This window comes from Eucyclogobius newberryi, unplaced genomic scaffold (assembly GCF_026437365.1).
Source record: "Eucyclogobius newberryi isolate DKJ021-1_F unplaced genomic scaffold, fEucNew1.0.hap1 SCAF_4, whole genome shotgun sequence".
Classification (NCBI taxonomy): Eukaryota; Metazoa; Chordata; class Actinopteri; order Gobiiformes; family Gobiidae; genus Eucyclogobius; species Eucyclogobius newberryi.
Window position 1 is genome coordinate 8,655,436 of NW_027316056.1, and position 18,519 is coordinate 8,673,954.

General features: G+C 44.9%; 1 protein-coding gene across 5 annotated transcripts in view; it reads left to right on the forward strand.

The window, feature by feature from the left end:
• The window catches only part of myom2a (myomesin 2a), a 48,367-nt gene extending 30,813 nt beyond the window's left edge, over positions 1–17,554 (forward strand). For 4 of the 5 annotated variants that reach the window (XM_072463906.1, XM_072463907.1, XM_072463903.1 and 1 more), the window contains 18 exons: positions 324–502; positions 730–844; positions 1,613–1,772; positions 1,930–2,036; positions 3,796–3,840; positions 3,960–4,096; positions 5,517–5,661; positions 5,739–5,798; positions 6,367–6,434; positions 7,390–7,503; positions 7,579–7,666; positions 8,277–8,315; positions 10,598–10,703; positions 11,648–11,811; positions 13,479–13,515; positions 13,605–13,627; positions 13,705–13,760; positions 16,146–17,554. In XM_072463906.1, the coding sequence (XP_072320007.1) occupies positions 324–502; positions 730–844; positions 1,613–1,772; positions 1,930–2,036; positions 3,796–3,840; positions 3,960–4,096; positions 5,517–5,661; positions 5,739–5,798; positions 6,367–6,434; positions 7,390–7,503; positions 7,579–7,666; positions 8,277–8,315; positions 10,598–10,703; positions 11,648–11,811; positions 13,479–13,515; positions 13,605–13,627; positions 13,705–13,760; positions 16,146–16,745 (2,243 nt within the window). In that variant the 3' untranslated portion in view covers positions 16,746–17,554. The remainder of the gene's footprint in view (positions 1–323; positions 503–729; positions 845–1,612; positions 1,773–1,929; positions 2,037–3,795; positions 3,841–3,959; positions 4,097–5,516; positions 5,662–5,738; positions 5,799–6,366; positions 6,435–7,389; positions 7,504–7,578; positions 7,667–8,276; positions 8,316–10,597; positions 10,704–11,647; positions 11,812–13,478; positions 13,516–13,604; positions 13,628–13,704; positions 13,761–16,145) is intronic. The other variant, XM_072463905.1, reaches the window with a different exon arrangement.
• Positions 17,555–18,519: the final 965 nt, after the last annotated feature.

Consider the following 18,519-nt stretch of genomic DNA (forward strand, 5'->3'; position numbering starts at 1 on the left):
GATTAAAAATTAGCTCAGAAATAGTCAGAAAGTTCTATTGTAATCTCCGAAACAGTGGAATAAAGTGATATTTCGGCACTTTCGCGATCCGTTCACGTTTTGTGCGACACATTTTAGCACATTATGGAACGATATTATTATATTTTTGTCAACGTTGCCGACCTTTACCTGTGACATCATCATTCCATCATCACGTCACCCAAACGGCCGAGTTGATACATTTACGCAACATTAAAACAACCGTGACATGCGAGTGAGTCGGGGCAAGAAATACCCCAAAATGTCACGTATACTGTTTAACCGTCAATCATCTCTGCGTTCAGGGCCGGGCTATGACCTGAGCTTCAGTGAGGTGAGGGGCCACTCCCTGGTTCTGCTGTGGAAGGCCCCTGTTTACACCGGAGCCAGCGCCGTGACCGGATACATCGTGGAAATGGCCAAAAAGGGCTCCAAGGACTTTGTGGCTCTGAATGAGGAAGCAGTCAGCCACCGCTACTTCCAGGTGAGTCAAAAACAACGACACGACCATTTATTCACGTCGTTGATTTGGCTCGATGGTAAAATGCATTGTGTCGTTATAAAGAGTGATTAGTGACTGAAAATAAATAAGAACATCATGCTAATCATCTGACTTGTCGCAGTCCGAGATCAAAGATATCATCCACAGACGTTTCTTTGGTCGCAGTGTGTTTCTTATAATGATGAGTGGTATTTGATTGTCCCGTGCAGGTGTCTGGACTGGAGGAGGGTCAGTCGTACGTGTTTAAAGTCCGTGCGGTAAACGACAGTGGACTTGGCAAAGCTTCACTCGCGTCGGAGCCGGTGTGCGCCAAAGCTCTGACAGGTAAACGCACAAGTGATGGTTATATACGTTAAAAACTGATATAAATGGATGGTAGGATAAAGGACAATGCTTGGTTGGAATAAATAGTCTTGCCAATGTATGACTTTGCAAACGCTGAATGTGACTGAGCCTGAACCATCAGCTGTTCAGACCAGTCGCAGCAGTTTTGAGGTTTGGGACGACGCCAAAGGTGAAACGCCCAGACGAACCAAACACTTCAGTCTGTTTCAGCACAAATACACACTATTGTTAAGCTCTCTGTGCATTTGTGGACTGGTATTGTGTCTTTTAAACGCATAGAATTCAGACAAATGGAAAAAATGACGTTTGAACCTAATTTGGAAATGGACAAAATTTGAAAGACTATGAACCAAATGGGACTTTTTTGTCTATTTTAATTTATTTAAATTTGTAGTTTTTTGTGTTATTATTTTATATTTTGTTTTTTATGTTTTATCCTTTGAAAAAATGAATGAAATGAATGAAATGGATGAAATGAAATAAATAAATTAAATAAATAAAATAAAAAGCATAGAATTCTCTCAACCGGATTTGATTTCTCAGCTTGAAAAAAAAAAACTTAACAGCTTCAAATTATTTGTCTGGATGTTCCGCCTTTTCAGATTGGTCAACGTGCACAGTGACACAATCAGGAGTTAGCCTGGTCAAACTCAGACAGGAGAATGAAAGAATGTGCTACGAGTGAAGACTGAATGGATTTTTAGGTGTTTTAACATTTCCTTACATTCTTCGCACTTTGCTTCGCAGGCACACGGGAGATCGAGGTCGGAGTGGACGAGGAAACCGGGGACATCTTTTTGTCCCTTGAAGCCTGTGAAATCAGTGAGACGTCCAAGTTTGTCTGGTCCAAAAACTACAGCGCCGTGGGAGAGTGTCCCCGCGTGTCCACGAGCAGCAAAGGAAGAACGTAAGGGACAAAAATATCACCGTCAACGTCCCATTTCTCACTTACAGCCGGAACTCTTAGATATGTTTGAATTAGAGACGGAGCTGAAGCGCACACAGCCTCCATCTTCAGCCATTAATATATATATTTACATTTTGGTTTTGTTTTCCGTCTCCAGCTCGAGGTTGACGTTCACAAACCCAGACAAAGACGACCTGGGCCGATACTCTGTGGTGGTCACTGACACTGATGGAGTCTCTGCCAGTCACACTCTCACTGAGGACGGTACGTTTGGGGCTCTCTCATCTAAAATAAGTGTAGCTCGCCTTTTTCTAGAGCTGAGGTGACGGTTTTGATTTGTATCACGATTCGTGCAGTTTGTATGTTTCTAAAGCAGGAAAGTATGTGTTAAAACCACAATAATAAACAAATAAGATAAGATAAGATAAGATATTCCTTTATTGTCCCACATGGGGAAATTTCATTGGTGCAAGGCAGGTAGATACAGAGGTAGATACAGAAGAACAGAACAGATCACTTATAGGAAGTCTGAAAAACACTTTCAGTAGAAGATCTCCTATAAATAAATAAAAACTCCCATAGACAAATAAATAAATAAATAAATAAATACCATTGCATGTGATCACGACAGTAATTGCACATGAATATGTGTCACGACAGCACATAGATTGCACATGAATTCCAACAGCAATAAGAACATATTTAATCATTATAGCTTTAACTTTAACAGGTCTGAGTGTAGTTACATGCTTTCAGTCATGTAGAAGCCGGTCTCACATCTTCAGGAAGATTTTAGCTGCATAAAACTAAAACACAGATTCCCCATGTTTAGTCCTGACTCTGGCACCAGCAGGAGGCCGGTCCATGTTTAGTCCTGACTCTGGCACCAGCAGGAGGCCGGTCCATGTTTAGTCCTGACTCTGGCACCAGCAGGAGGCCGGTCCATGTTTAGTCCTGACTCTGGCACCAGCAGGAGGCCGGTCCATGTTTAGTCCTGACTCTGGCACCAGCAGGAGGCCGGTCCATGTTTAGTCCTGACTCTGGCACCAGCAGGAGGCCGGTCCATGTTTAGTCCTGACTCTGGCACCAGCAGGAGGCCGGTCCATGGTCAGTCCTGACTCTGGCACCAGCAGGAGGCCGGTCCATGTTTAGTCCTGACTCTGGCACCAGCAGGAGGCCGGTCCATGTTTAGTCCTGACTCTGGCACCAGCAGGAGGCCTGTCCATGTTTAGTCCTGACTCTGGCACCAGCAGGAGGCCGGTCCATGTTTAGTCCTGACTCTGGCACCAGCAGGAGGCCGGTCCATGTTTAGTCCTGACTCTGGCACCAGCAGGAGGCCGGTCCATGTTTAGTCCTGACTCTAGCACCAGCAGGAGGCCGGTCCATGTTTAGTCCTGACTCTGGCACCAGCAGGAGGCCGGTCCATGTTTAGTCCTGACTCTGGCACCAGCAGGAGGCCGGTCCATGTTTAGTCCTGACTCTGGCACCAGCAGGAGGCCGGTCCATGTTTAGTCCTGACTCTGGCACCAGCAGGAGGCCGGTCCATGTTTAGTCCTGACTCTGGCACCAGCAGGAGGCCGGTCCATGTTTAGTCCTGACTCTGGCACCAGCAGGAGGCCGGTCCATGTTTAGTCCTGACTCTGGCACCAGCAGGAGGCCTGTCCATGTTTAGTCCTGACTCTGGCACCAGCAGGAGGCCGGTCCATGTTTAGTCCTGACTCTGGCACCAGCAGGAGGCCGGTCCATGTTTAGTCCTAACTCTGGCACCAGCAGGAGGCCGGTCCATGTTTAGTCCTGACTCTGGCACCAGCAGGAGGCCGGTCCATGTTTAGTCCTGACGCGAGGCTGTGGAGAGACTTGTACACGAATAAAATACAATATAACAATAGCAAATATAACAACAACATGACAGATTTGAGCCACAGTGTGGGGGGTGAAAGTGTCTGCATTAGCGCATAAAGCTGCATCGTGCTTTAGCTCGTCGTGTCGTCCTATGTTGAGTCCCTGTGTTTGTCCCCCACAGCCCTGGACACCATGCTGGAGCTCAGTTACGCCATCAGACATCCAGGTGAGCGCCGCACACTGACGGAGGCCCTCAGCCCTACTCTCTGTTTTCTACTATCATTCACCGTGTGGTAAAAGCACTTTTCCCGGGTTAAACTTGTAAAAAGCTGCTTTGTTTTCCAGTCGTTCCTCTGAAACACGGTCTGAACTACGAGATCCTGGAGAAAGGCCACGTCCGCTTCTGGCTCCAGGCCGTGAAGCTCTCCTCCGCTGTGTCCTACCGGTTCATCGTCAACGACAAAGAGGTTGCCAGTGGAGAGGTGAGGCATCCCTTTAGTCACTCCTCGCCGGGGTCGTGAGCTGAAGCCGCAGATGCCCTGGGGCGGACTGACAGATCTGTGCCCAGTTGTGTCATGCAAATGCGAGGAGCGACAGTGATGAATACATTTGTGAAAGAGTACACAGTGTAAAAGCATCACTAGAAATGAGCGAAGGATTGGTGAGAGTTAGGGACGAGTTAGTTTTAAATATCGCCGTTTCCTCCTGTCGCTCCTGTCGCTCCTGTCGCTCCTGTCGCCTCCTGTGACCACGAGGCTGAACTTTGATAGTCGAGAAAAGAAAACTGCAGTATAATTTCAGCACTTTTAACGCAACAGAGAACACGGGAATGAAACAGCATCAATACAAAGACATGTACAACACGGAGAGCCACGTGAACACATTAAACCTGAGTGAAAAAACGTTGAACAGAACAGCAGAGGTGGCATTTAGTTACGTTTACTTTTTCAAGAAATCTTGATGTTCTGTCTCACAACCCTAATGTCCACAGTCTCATGCTCTTCTGACTGGGCTAGTCAACCCTTTGAGTATTCTTTGTCATTGAACTGATTCTTTTAGAATTAGTCAGAATGTTTTGGAAAGTAAAAGTCAGTCTTACCTTCCTCAGTGAGCTGTTTGTCCTGTACTTTCTCTGCTTTACTTTCTTTGTAGATGAATCAAACCTGAGCCACTGCTACAACCACGATGAATTCACAGTTTGAACGATTATGTGCTGTTGTTGTCTATTCTACGTTAGATAAACTTTGTTTTGCAGCACATGTTCTGAAATCTCTTTTTTTCCAGTCGATCTGCTCTTATTTATGCCCTTCACTTTTTGCAAAACTTCAGTTAACTGATGTAGAAAAGGCCTTTTTGTCAGCTCATTGGTCAGATCACATGACGTGCTGTCTGCTGTAAACACTGCGCACTTTCTACATGCAACCAATCATACACCAGTTCAACAAAAATAACCAATGAAACGGGTAAAGAGAACAAGCACCCAATCAGAGATGAAGAAGAGTGACCCTCCACTCTGCACAAATGACACATTTCACTTTTAAAACATTTAAATATGAAAAGAACGACATGATTAAAGTGAAGATCCGGGGCTCAAGCCCCAAAGCCAGGGCCTGGCTCCGCCCATAGGTAGAATCAAATCGTTTTATGTCAAACACCTTTCGTGCCCAGTTTGAAGGCTTTTGATTGGCTGTTGGAGTGTAATCTGGCCAATGAGAGAGGATCGTAGAGTTTAAAAAACGTTCGCACACCACTTTCTTGGTTTAACGCACTCTTTGAACTTTAAGCTTTTTGAAGTTCGACCGTGAGTCTAGAATGATTCCTAAATGTTTCTCGTCTTGTACCCGATCAATAAATTATGATCAGCAGTGATTAAAAACTTGCGATGACCCGTTTGTGTCTCAGGGCCACAAGATCAGCCACGACGCTGCGACCGGCGTGATCCAGATGATCGTGGAGAACTTCACCAGAGCCAACGAGGGCACGTACACGGTCCAGATCCACGACGGGAGGGCCAAGGCTCAGACCTCGCTGGTGCTGGTGGGAGACGGTGAGAGGAGACTCGCCTTCAGGGTCGATTCCACACGGCAGCGTTCAAGTTCACCTCAACGTTTTGTGTGTTTTCAGTGTTCAAAGCTGCTCTGAAGGAGGCCGAGTTCCAGAGAAAGGAACACATCAGGAAACAAGGTGTGCCGCGCTTTTATGTCCCAACTGTGGTGTGGATGTCGAAGCGTTCATGTCGCGGTGGAGAAATGTGTTTTCAGAACAAAACAAAAATTGCGGTTTTCAAAGCGTACTCCATCCATTTTCCTAATTCTCTGGTCTTAAATTGGACTCTAGTGTGTTGGGTTTGCATTATATGAACTTTATTCAATTGTTTGGTTGCTGATTTTTGTGTTAATTTACTTTATAACCCCACAATCCTCCTTTGCAAATAAAATGTAAATGCATCTAATGATTCTTTTGATAAACGATTAATTAATTATTCTTTAAATAAATGGATCAGTTAATTAGTTAGTTAGTTAGTTTAGAACACAAAAGACATTAGACACTTTTTCCTACTCACGATGAAGCCGCAGTGGGACGTCCTGGTGGAGTATATTTACCGTCCAAAGAGAGTTTTCAACAAAAAGATTGAATTGACACATTTCCGTGATACTATTCTTTGTCGATCGTTTCAATAATCGATTAGTTGTGATTAATTGATGAGCCTCGTCCCATGAGCTGCTCATCAGTGTCGATGTGTGTGTTCCAGGCCCACACTTCTCTGAGTATCTGTACTTCACTGTCACTGACGACTGCACCGTTCTGCTGAACTGCAAGGTGAACACGCCCACTGACCCGCCCTCTGACCCTCTCTCTGACTCTCTCTCTGACCCGCCCTCTGACCCTCTCTCTGACTCTCTCTCTGACCCGCCCTCTGACCCTCTCTCTGACCCGCCCTCAGACCCTCTCACCCGCCCTCTGAGCCTCTCTCTGACCCTCTCTCTGACCCGCCCTCTGACACGCCCTCAGACCCTCTCACCCGCCCTCTGAGCCTCTCTCTGACCCTCTCTCTGACTCTCTCTCTGACCCTCTCTCTGACCCGCCCTCTGACACGCCCTCAGACCCTCTCACCCGCCCTCTGAGCCTCTCTCTGACCCTCTCTCTGACCCGCCCTCTGACACGCCCTCTGACCCTCTCACCCGCCCTCTGAGCCTCTGACCCTCTGACACTCTCTCTGACCCACCCTCTGACCTGTTCTCTAATCCCTTCTCAACCCCTTCTCTGGCCCCTTCTCTGACCTGTTTTCTGACCCCTTCTTTGGCCCCATCTCTGACCCGTTCCCTGACCCCTTCTCTGACCCCTTCTCTGGCCCCTTCTCTGACCTGCTCTCTGACCCCTTCTCTGGCCCCTTCTCTGACCTGTTCTCTGACCCCTTCTCTGACCCGTTCCCTGACCCCTTCTCTGGCCCCTTCTCTGACCTGCTCTCTGACCCCTTCTCTGGCCCCTTCTCTGACCTGTTCTCTGACCCCTTCTCTGACCCGTTCCCTGACCCCTTCTCTGACCCCTTCTCTGACCCGTTCCCTGACCCCTTCTCTGGCCCCTTCTCTGACCTGCTCTCTGACCCCTTCTCTGGCCCCTTCTCTGACCTGTTCTCTGACCCCTTCTCTGACCCGTTCCCTGACCCCTTCTCTGGCCCCTTCTCTGACCCGTTCCCTGACCCCTTCTCTGACCCCTTCTCTGACCCGCCCTGAATCCATTTCCTCCCGCACGTCTCTGACTCTTTCTCGTGCAGGTCGCTAACGTGAAGAAGGAGACGTCTTTCCACTGGTACAAAGAGGACGACGAGATCGTCCCAGAAGCTCCTCCCAGCGTGATGTCCGGGGCCTGCGCTCTGCCCATCCCCAACGTCAGACTTTTCAATCCAATCTCTCACACGACTGTTAAAATGACTTGCCATTTAAAGTATGTCTTGTTTATTTAGTTTTCCAGAAAGGATCAGGGCGTGTACAAAGCTGTGGTCGGCGACGACAAATGCAAAGACACTTCTGTGATTGACATCTCAGGACAAGGTCAGACTCAGCTGCAAATACTCCATCACAACGTTATATTTAGACTCCAAATACAGGGCACAGAAGTCATTACAAAAGAGTTTGAAAGCAGAAAAGTCCAAAGTCAAAGAGCTCAAAGAATTGGGACTTTATGTACACGGACTATGCAGCAGCTTTTATTTAGAGTCTCTGTCTCTAGAACATTTCTTTTACAAGGAAAACCTGGCAGCACAGAACAGAAACTGACACTAAATGTTTATGTCACCGCAGTTTTTATAATTTTCCTGAACTTATCGAGCGACTGTAAAGATTTCTGTTAAAGACGCCTGTTTTGAAGTGGCTCTTTTATCATGTAAATTGTCTAATGTGTGAAAGACGTTATGTTTAGTCGGTTTATCGGTCGACTTGGATACATAAAGGATGATCTCTTTCACTTCTGGTTGAACTGGAGACAGAACACAGGCATGAACGGGCGAGTTAAGTGAGTTTCATGGCCAAAAACACCAACAGGAATCAACTTGCCAATTTTCATGTTCCTGGATAAATGTGTTTCCATTCGTGTGCGGATCATTATTGAAGCACTGTTTATTTTTTACAAATGTTTTATTACATCAAGTGTTTTCTTTTTCAGTTTTCGAAGACATCATTAATGCCCTCGCTCATGTCGCTGGTGAGTTATTACAACAAAAAGAGTGCACGGTAAAACATTAAAGACGTCCACATAAGAAGCATTCGGACAAAGAAATGAACACGCTAAAGTGACTTCCTGTTTAGGAGCAGTTTACGTGGAGCGGGCTCTGGAAATATGACGAAGCTGTGACTCGAGTCTGACTTGAGCCACTTTTTTAATGACTTGAGACTTGACTTGATAAAATGGATGAAGATTAGGGACGAAAATAATAAATGTGTTAAAAAAAATCAAATAATAATCTTCACAGTCGATACTTTGATGTGAAAAGGACTTTTTAAAAGGAAAATCATATACATTGCAAAAATATACAGTATTCTATCATTTGGGACAATGACTCGGACTTGACTCTCTTTGACTTTGGTCTTGACTCGGACTTGACTCTCTTTGACTTGGGACTTGACTCTCTTTGACTTGGGACTTGACTCTCTTTGACTTTGGACTTGACTCGGACTTGACTCTCTTTGACTTGGGACTTGACTCTCTTTGACTTGGGACTTGACTCGGACTTGACTCTCTTTGACTTGGGACTTGACTCTCTTTGATTTCGCACTAGACTCGAACTTGACTCTCTTTGACTCGGACTTGACTCTCTTTGACTCGGACTTGACTCTCTTTGACTCGGACTTGACTCTCTTTGACTTGGGACTAGACTCGGACTTGACTCTCTTTGACTTGGGACTTGACTCTCTTTGACTTGGAACTAGACTCGGACTTGACTCTCTTTGACTTGGGACTTGACTCTCTTTGATTTCGCACTAGACTCGGACTTGACTCTCTTTGACTCGGACTTGACTCTCTTTGACTCGAACCTGACTCTCTTTGACTTGGGACTAGACTCGGACTTGACTCTCTTTGACTTGGGACTAGACTCGGACTTGACTCTCTTTGACTTGGGACTTGACTCTCTTTGATTTCACAATAGACTCGGACTTGACTCTCTTTGACTCGGACTTGACTCTCTTTGACTTGGGACTTGACTCTCTTTGATTTCGCACTAGACTCGGACTTGACTCTCTTTGACTCGGACTTGACTCTCTTTGACTCGGACTTGACTCTCTTTGACTCGGACTTGACTCTCTTTGACTTGGGACTAGACTCGGACTTGACTCTCTTTGACTTGGGACTTGACTCTCTTTGACTTGGAACTAGACTCGGACTTGACTCTCTTTGACTTGGGACTTGACTCTCTTTGATTTCGCACTAGACTCGGACTTGACTCTCTTTGACTCGGACTTGACTCTCTTTGACTCGAACCTGACTCTCTTTGACTTGGGACTAGACTCGGACTTGACTCTCTTTGACTTGGGACTAGACTCGGACTTGACTCTCTTTGACTTGGGACTTGACTCTCTTTGATTTCACAATAGACTCGGACTTGACTCTCTTTGACTCGGACTTGACTCTCTTTGACTTGGGACTTGACTCTCTTTGATTTCGCACTAGACTCGGACTTGACTCTCTTTGACTCGGACTTGACTCTCTTTGACTCGGACTTGACTCTCTTTGACTCGAACCTGACTCTCTTTGACTTGGGACTAGACTCGGACTTGACTCTCTTTGACTTGGGACTAGACTCGGACTTGACTCTCTTTGACTTGGGACTTGACTCTCTTTGATTTCACAATAGACTCGGACTTGACTCTCTTTGACTCGGACTTGACTCTCTTTGACTTGGGACTTGACTCTCTTTGATTTCGCACTAGACTCGGACTTGACTCTCTTTGACTCGGACTTGACTCTCTTTGACTCGGACTTGACTCTCTTTGACTTGGGACTAGACTCGGACTTGACTCTCTTTGACTTGGGACTTGACTCTCTTTGACTTGGAACTAGACTCGGACTTGACTCTCTTTGACTCGGACTTGACTCTCTTTGACTTGGGACTTGACTCGGACTTGACTCTCTTTGACTTGGGACTTGACTCGGACTTGACTCTCTTTGACTTGGGACTAGACTCGGACTTGACTCTCTTTGACTTGGGACTTGACTCTCTTTGACTTGGAACTAGACTCGGACTTGACTCTCTTTGACTCGGACTTGACTCTCTTTGACTTGGGACTTGACTCGGACTTGACTCTCTTTGACTTGGGACTTGACTCGGACTTGACTTGAGACTTCCTGAGACTCACAAAACAAGGCCCCACCTCTGGTTAAAGCTGTAAAACATGTATAAATCCTTAAAGCCGGCGCGTACACACTTTGTGACCAGCTGAATGGTGCTTGTACTTTCAGCTGTAATAATGCTGTGTTTGGCTGTGCAGGGGCGTCGGCCTCGGAGCTGGTGCTGCAGTGCACTCCTGAAGGAATCCGGCTGCAGTGCTGCATGAAGTATTACACTGAGGAGATGAAGACCGTCTGGAAACACAAGTCAGTGCAAACGCTCGCCACAACTGCAGCTCCTCAGTCCATTCAACGCTCCATGGTGTTTTAGTCAACCAAAACTAGCATTAGTCGACTCATTATTTTATTTTGATTATAGATAAAGGATTTAGAGTACACAGGGCAGCAGCAGAATAAAGATAAATATATAGTTTCCCAGTCCTTTTCTGTGTAAATAGTTGTTTTTGCATAAACGTCCATAACCTTGTAGTCTTGGGTCAGTTAAATAGAGTTCATGTCTTTGGTCGACTCCAGCTCTAAAATAAAACCACGCCAACTGTTGAAACACGTGTTGAGAAAGTTGTGCTGGAGTTTTATTTTCACTCTTGCTTTGGCAATAGCTTTATTTTTGTTCTTAAAATAAATTCAGATTCAATTTAGTTTGCATTGTTGATGCATCGATTAACTACAATGAGTGTTAATATTGGAATAATCATATTCCTGGTTGAAAATTGTTGTAAACTGACAAATATGAAACCCTTTTTTATGACAAAAACTAAAAAGTATTGTCAAATCAAAAAGTGTCACATTTCCATTCATAATATACTTTATTTTCTACATAGAAGGCTTCTTTCACCAGACCTTTCACCTTTACAATCATTAGTCGTGACCCTACTTTTTCCAGCAAAGTTCTCTCTTGTTTCTTTTGACTTTTTAGTTGACAAAATTACAGTTTTCTTACTCCACAGAGAGAAATAGTTGAGATCAATCAGAAAAACGATTCAACAATTCAACAAACAAATTGGACTTTCTAGATATAAATGTGAAGCAGTCAACCTTACGCAAAGCAATATCCTATCATTCCACCATTTAAAGTGTAGATATTCCATGTACAATGTATTTATTCCATGTTATTATAGTCATGAAGTAATACAAAAGTAACAACAGTGAAGATGATTTATTTTGTTCTAAATGTCATCGTGTGTGTTCAGGGAGAGTAAGATTGCGTCGTCAGAGAAGATGAGGATCGGAGGCATGGCGGAGATGGCCTGGATGCAGATCTGTGACCCGTCCGACAAAGAGAAGGGCCAATACGCCATGGAGATCTCCGACGGGGTCCAGACGCACACCCGCACCTTCGACCTGAGCGGGCAAGGTACAGCCTCGGAACCGGGGGACGCATGAAGGACGAGGAGCAGTTTAAGCTCTCGTATGAAGCCAAAAAGAAAACTATCAAATCTAATCTGGCTACAGGTAACAAACATAAATGTAAGACAAACCTGGACATGGTTTCACAGGAAAGGGTTTTGTGTGTAAAAACGGCTAAAATTGCACACATTTGGTTGCCTGAGCCGCCAGCCCCGCCCACATTCTGTTCGAGTTCCTAAGGGTCTGGAATCAGTCAGAGCCAATGAAATCGTCGGTCATCCATTTACCGACCAATCCCAGGCGGAGGTTTTAACGTGTCACACTGGGATACGGAAGTAGCTCTTCACCCCTGTTCCAAAACATTCAAGATAGCGGACCCGGCCCGTGACCCGGCTCGTGACCCGGCCCGTGACCCGGCCCGTGACCCGGCTCGTGACCCGGCTCGTGACCCGGCCCGTGACCCGGCTCGTGACCCGGCCCGTGACCCGGCCCGTGACCCGGCTCGTGACCCGGCCCGTGACCCGGCTCGTGACCCGGCTTGTGACACGGCCCGTGACCCGGCCCGTGACCCGGCTCGTGACCTGGCCCGTGACCCGGCCTGTGACCCGGCTCGTGACCCGGCTCGTGACCCAGTGTTTACTTCTGCTCTGGCTTCGGTTTGAACGATGAGGAAAGTCCGCTCTACTCGCCGTGATGAACGTGCGTTACATGCGGTTGTACGAAGGGCGTCGTCACGATTCAGGAGACATTTTCTGCGTTCAGGACGGATAACACGGGACACGCCTTGTCGACATGGGCTACGTAATATCTGGTTAAGCGTGTCGCGTTTTTTGCGTCACTTCTGGGTTTATGTGATTGGTTCTGTCTCTGCTCTAAACTCCGCCCTAGAAATGTAAACGCAGCGGTCGAGCCGTTTTGATAAGTAGTTTGCCAAAACGTGTTGGGAACGGCTGGTCAGGCAACACATTTGGGACATCCAATGGACAGAGGCAGGTTTTGATTTCTTTGGTGTGTGTAGATGATGATTTTTATGTCTCTGTGGGAGAAAAATGCATGTGGAGAAAACAGTCTTTAAAGTTACAATGGCCCAAAGGAATCTGCTTAAAAGTGGATGAAATGAAAGAATAAAACATCTTCAGGTGCAGATTGATAATGTAGTTTCCAAGTCAAAGCGCATTTGTTGAGAGAGATTCCACTTTCTCCATTGAAATAACATCATTTTCCATGGCACTTTTGCCTCCACTCGGATTGAACTGATTCTGAATTTAGAACGTTTTTGTGCAAACTTATATATTGTATATTCATTGTTAGTAGTTTGTGCTTTGTAAAGTATTGACATTTATTGTGTGTTTGGATGTCTGTGTCTGGGAGGTGGTTTAAATGAACCATAACAAGTCCAACTAAGTATCTACAATAGAAATATGGGATATAGACGTGTGTGTCATCACATTACTCAATGGTTCAGGTGTTTTGCCAAAGGGCACTATTATAGTATTAAGAGAAAAGAGCAAGATGGAATCATGTACTTTTCACTCACACAAGCATCACATTCTGCCATCATCGTTACTTTACTAGTTACAACTTGTTAAAATGTGCAAAGAGCAAATGTAGCAGCAAGTTCTTTACACTTTTATTATCCAAAGTAAGTTAGACTGACAGTTGTGTCCTCTGCAGCTTACACCGACGCCTACGACGAGTACCTCAGGCTCAAGTGAGTTCACCTTTGAACTACAGATTACAGTCATTCATGCATTTATCAGCAATTAAATCTAACATTTATTCCTCTCGTTTTTAACTCAGGGCGGCTGCATTTGCTGAGAAGAGTGAGTAGCGATAATCTACCGTTCATAATAGAAATACAACGCTTGTTACTGATGTTTTATGACCTCTTTCTTGTCAGATCGTGGCAGAGTCATCGGCGGTTTGCCTGATGTCGTCACCATCATGGAGCACAAGGTAAAATACACTCGGACACTTGACTAGAGGGAACACTTGAGGTGTTGCCAGGTGTGCACTGGAAACAAAGTCAAAGTTCCGTCATGTCAGGCTCAATAATTTATCACTTTGTCCTGAGCAGCTTCTGAACGAGTGGAAACGGCAAAACGTCCGTCATCGCTGGAAAAAAAAGAACCAGATACAAGGGCCATGAAAATATCTGCATTTGTTTTTTTTTTCTCTAAATCAGGGGTGTCCAAACTCTTTTCACAGAAGGCCGCATTTTGAAACTTGAATTTGTTGAACACATTTGACATAGTTTCCATGAGCCGCCACACCTTTAATAATACATAGAACATTAATATTAGGTTGGTATAACATCAAAATGCTTGAATTTTTGTTGTTTGGACAAACTTAGTAGGAAGCCGGAAGGCCAACAAAAATTGGTCTGAGGGCCGCTTTTGGCCCCCGGGCCTTAGTTTGGACATGCCTGCTCTAAATGGTGTAATTGGTCATATTGTTGTGCCTTAGAATTTGTCTTTAACCAAAAAAGTGTGCCGTTATGCAACAAAGGTTGAAAAACACTGCTTCGATAAACATACATTTTTGAGCTGGTATAGTATATTTATGTATGCTAATATATAATATGAAAAAGGTGTGTGAACAGGTTAAAAAGACACCTTTGTAATCAACTTAAGTAGCCTTTACATTTTGGGTAAAACATTATAATAACTACACCTCAATTACCCTTTATAAAGCATGAATAAAGGCTTAGTAACGACTTCATTATGGGGTTTGGGTGTTGAATCATTCTTTTCAAGTCTTTGTTCATGCTTTATTAATGGTAATCAAGGTGTAGTTTTTATGAAGTGTTTGGAATAGGCCTATATATTTTTGGTGTGTGTTTCCTAATACAGCTGGACTTAATAATGAATCATGGCTTCAGTCCCGCTTGACTCCGTTTGAAGGGAGATCGATGGATTGAACTAGCTCACACAATCGTAGCTAACTTCATATGACTTTCTGTAGAAACTGAATTGCAGGCGCCATCTTTGTTTCTGAGCTGGAGTTTGACTGGAACAGCAGCATTCCTGACAATCATCTTCTGCCGGTCGTCACAACAACAGGAACCGAGGACTGAAGCGCTTGATAAACACTGGATTGATAAACTTGAATGAGATCGTGTGACTGTCGACATCATTTCCTGTTTAACTTTATTGAGCGGGTTTTGACTGTCAAAATAAATTACTTTGATAAAAAAACATGGGATTAGAGCTATATAATACGCTATCCCACTCCATTTTAGAACTATGTACTTGGGCCTCAGAACTCCTGCCATGGACACAATAAATGGATATATTTTGAACATACGCTGCAGGAAAAAAGGCCCATCACAAAGAAATGGATGACACGAACCTCACCAACGATCAAAGACAGGACTGACATAGTAACACACGTCAGACAAATGGACAAAATGACATTCCTCCTACTTTCATTTAAATGTGCCATGATTTTGTTTCTTTGGTTGTTTAGTGCTACTTGTGTTTTTTTTCTTTGGTCACATTCTATTTGTTAATAAATGTTTTATATTCTTTTAAAAAAAATGATCATATAATTATGGATGAAGGCTTATCCATCTAGAATTCTAATATCATGATATTGTTATTAACTGTTAAAAGTCTCTTCTCTGAGGTTTGAACCCGTAATGTGCTGATCATTAGAACACATGTGACCTGGACAGATTCTGTGATGTAGTAAAGTGCACAAAAGGTGTTATTTATTTATTTTACTCAGTGCATCTTTAAATTATAATTAGATTACAGGTTTTTCTTCATGTTGTCTGCACTGAAATGAAGCCAAGTTTCATGGTCTATGTAGGGTTGATTTGAGTTTTTTTAAATTTCCCAAAATGATTTAAATTGTCTACAAAGTCGCCCAAAGCCCTGTTTAACCACAAACATGTAAGAGAGTAGTGTAGTCCCGTTTTCTGCAGTGTATTACCTGCACCTAAGTGTTAAAATAAAGCTTTATGTGTTTAGGCAGCATATTGACCAAAACAAAGTATCGGCCTGTCCTGGAGGAGTAAGGCAGATAGTCGATATGCTAAAAAGTATCAGCCTGGTCTAGAGTTGCAAGTTTAATCACATTCTAATTGAAATTTAAGTTCCATCAATTCCCCCTCAATCAACATAATATCCTGACATATTCTGTGGTTTAACTAGTTTAGATCTGCACAAACATGTTTGTACATGTGCAATCGCTCTTGTCTGTAAAATTGAAAACAGATATTTTTCCTAAATCGTTCTACTTAAGCGTGATCTCTATTCTCTCTGTTCTTCCCTGTGAATGATTGTTGCGTCTCTTGTTGGTCCTGAACACTGACCTCTGTCTCCTGTTCCTCTCCAGTCCCTGAGCCTGACCTGCACCGTGTGGGGCGACCCGACCCCTGAGGTCACATGGTTCAAGAACGAGCAGGAAGTGGCCTGCACCGAACACACCAAGGTCACGTTCGACGGCGGCAAATTCGCCAGTTTGGTCATCACCAAAGTCACGCCCGAAGACTCCGGCAAGTACAGCATCAACGTCCGGAACAAATACGGCGGCGAGTTCGTGGAGATCACCGTGAGCGTCTACAAGCACGGCGAGCAGATCCCGGAGCCTAAACTGGGACACGCCAAACCGCCATCCGCCACGCCTGCTGCCACGCCCGCCTCCACACCCGTCCCGCCAAAATCCCTGGCCCCGCACTCCAAGACGCCCACGCCGACGCCCTCCAAACCCGGGACTCCCGCGCCGTCCGTAAAGAGCCCGACCCCGGCGCCCTCCGTAAAGAGCCCGACCCCGGCGCCCTCCGTAAAGAGCCCGACCCCGGCTTCGACTCCCGCATCAACCCCGGGTCCGAAGTCTCCCACCCCGACCCCGAAGTCGCCCACCCCGACCCCACGTGGTGTCAAGTCACCCACCCCGCCTCGCTCCATGAAGTCCCCGACCCCGCCCAGGAAGTAGACCGAGTCCGAGGTCCACTGTAGTCCAGAGCAGGGCTAAAACCGCATGAGTGTGGAGTTTGATGTTTAGATGTAGATGAGGGTTTTGGTCCAGGTTTTCGGTTTAAAACTCTGGACTTTTAACAAGAGGAAACAGGTTAAAAAAAAGGACTTAAAGAGGAGTTTATGCTTAGAACTGGACTACATGGATATTTTTTTTAAATTTGCATTTCGTTAAGATAGTAGTTTGGTTCACTTCCTGCATAAAAAGAGTTTAGCTTTTTGATTTCAGAGCTGTCATGTTCCTCCTTGATTTATGTGGCTCTTGTAAACTGTTGGGAGGTTGTAGCGCAGAATAAAGCGTTTTTTGAACAAGAAACCTTAGTTAAATGATAACCACTCTACTACCTGTGCCACCGAAATGTCTTCCAAAAAATATCCGTGTAGCCAGGGTTGAGGATGTCACAAGTGGCGCGGCTGTTCACTGGAGACAGCCAAAAAGGAAGTGAAAACATATGGAGACAAAGAGTTGCACCTTCCATGATACAAAGTGGAACGCTTATTTATCATTTCATCTTATTTAAGTTACATAAAGAGTATGTAGCAAACACTTAAAGTTGTGGATAAAATATATATGGAGGGTTAACATATATTTCTTCAGGCCGTAGTTGCAATACTCTGATATAAGGGATGTGTCTCTTAATGCATTGAGGTTTTAAGGATAGTTTTGTTCTTTTGGGGAAAATAAAGAAGAATGGTAAGCCTGGTTTTAACACTGGTCACATGTGTTTGCCCTAAAGCTTGTGATGGCAATAAACGTCACTTATCAACCTCTCTGGTCTGTCCTTTCTGTGTGTGGATAAATGCATGGCCTACAGTATGTCTCATGAATACCACTGGAAAACAACTTTTATGAACTTGCAAGTCATAATGGGTTTTATTCATCATTAGCTTTAAGTAGCTTTATCCTGTTTTTGTCCATGTTGTTGAGCTAAAGCTGTTTTGCCCCAGTTTAGAGCAGCTCTTATGGTCAAAATGAGACCGCTGTTAGGACAGAAGGACTGAAGGTTCAGACACACTGCAAAATATACTTTCAGAACTCCAGAAAATCACAGATAATGAGTGTTTTCACTGTATTAGCGTAAGAGCAGGGCGGGGGTTATAATAGAACAAAAAAAAAAAACATTTCATTAAAATAATCAAGATATGATCTGAAGGTGATTGATTGACATGTTGCAGAAAGAAGAAATCTGCAAAAATATGATATTTTTCGATGGATAGAAGACTTATTTGTCCCTGTGGGGAAAATGGTTTGCAGCGAATCCCAAACATGACTGGTTTCCCGTTCACTCTTCAACAGCAGGACAGGAGCGACGGCCAGAGGGCAGAAAGACACGCTCAGAGACCAGAGAATGGTTCAGGTCAGAGAGAATGTCTTGGGCCTTTTTTTGCTGTTCTCTCTGAATCTGTTCCAGGCAGAAGCTTGGATGACACGGTCCCAGGTCCCAAACCATCCCATGTGGCCCGGCGACTACACGCTCCGCTGTTTGGTGCGTGTTTATTGTCACGAGAGTTAACCACATGCTCTCCTTGTCACATTGTCCTTGGCTCTGCACGCGCTATCTTGCTTACCTTCGGCGTGTATGTTTGTTCAGTTAATTACTCCAGTAAGCATTCTAATTATATTTAATTGCTGAATAATTTATGAACGGATCCTGCGGTTCACGTCGAGTGTTTGTTCGGATCTGCTGCGTGCACACTAGCCGTTGGGACCACTTCCTGCCCTGTGCCTCGCC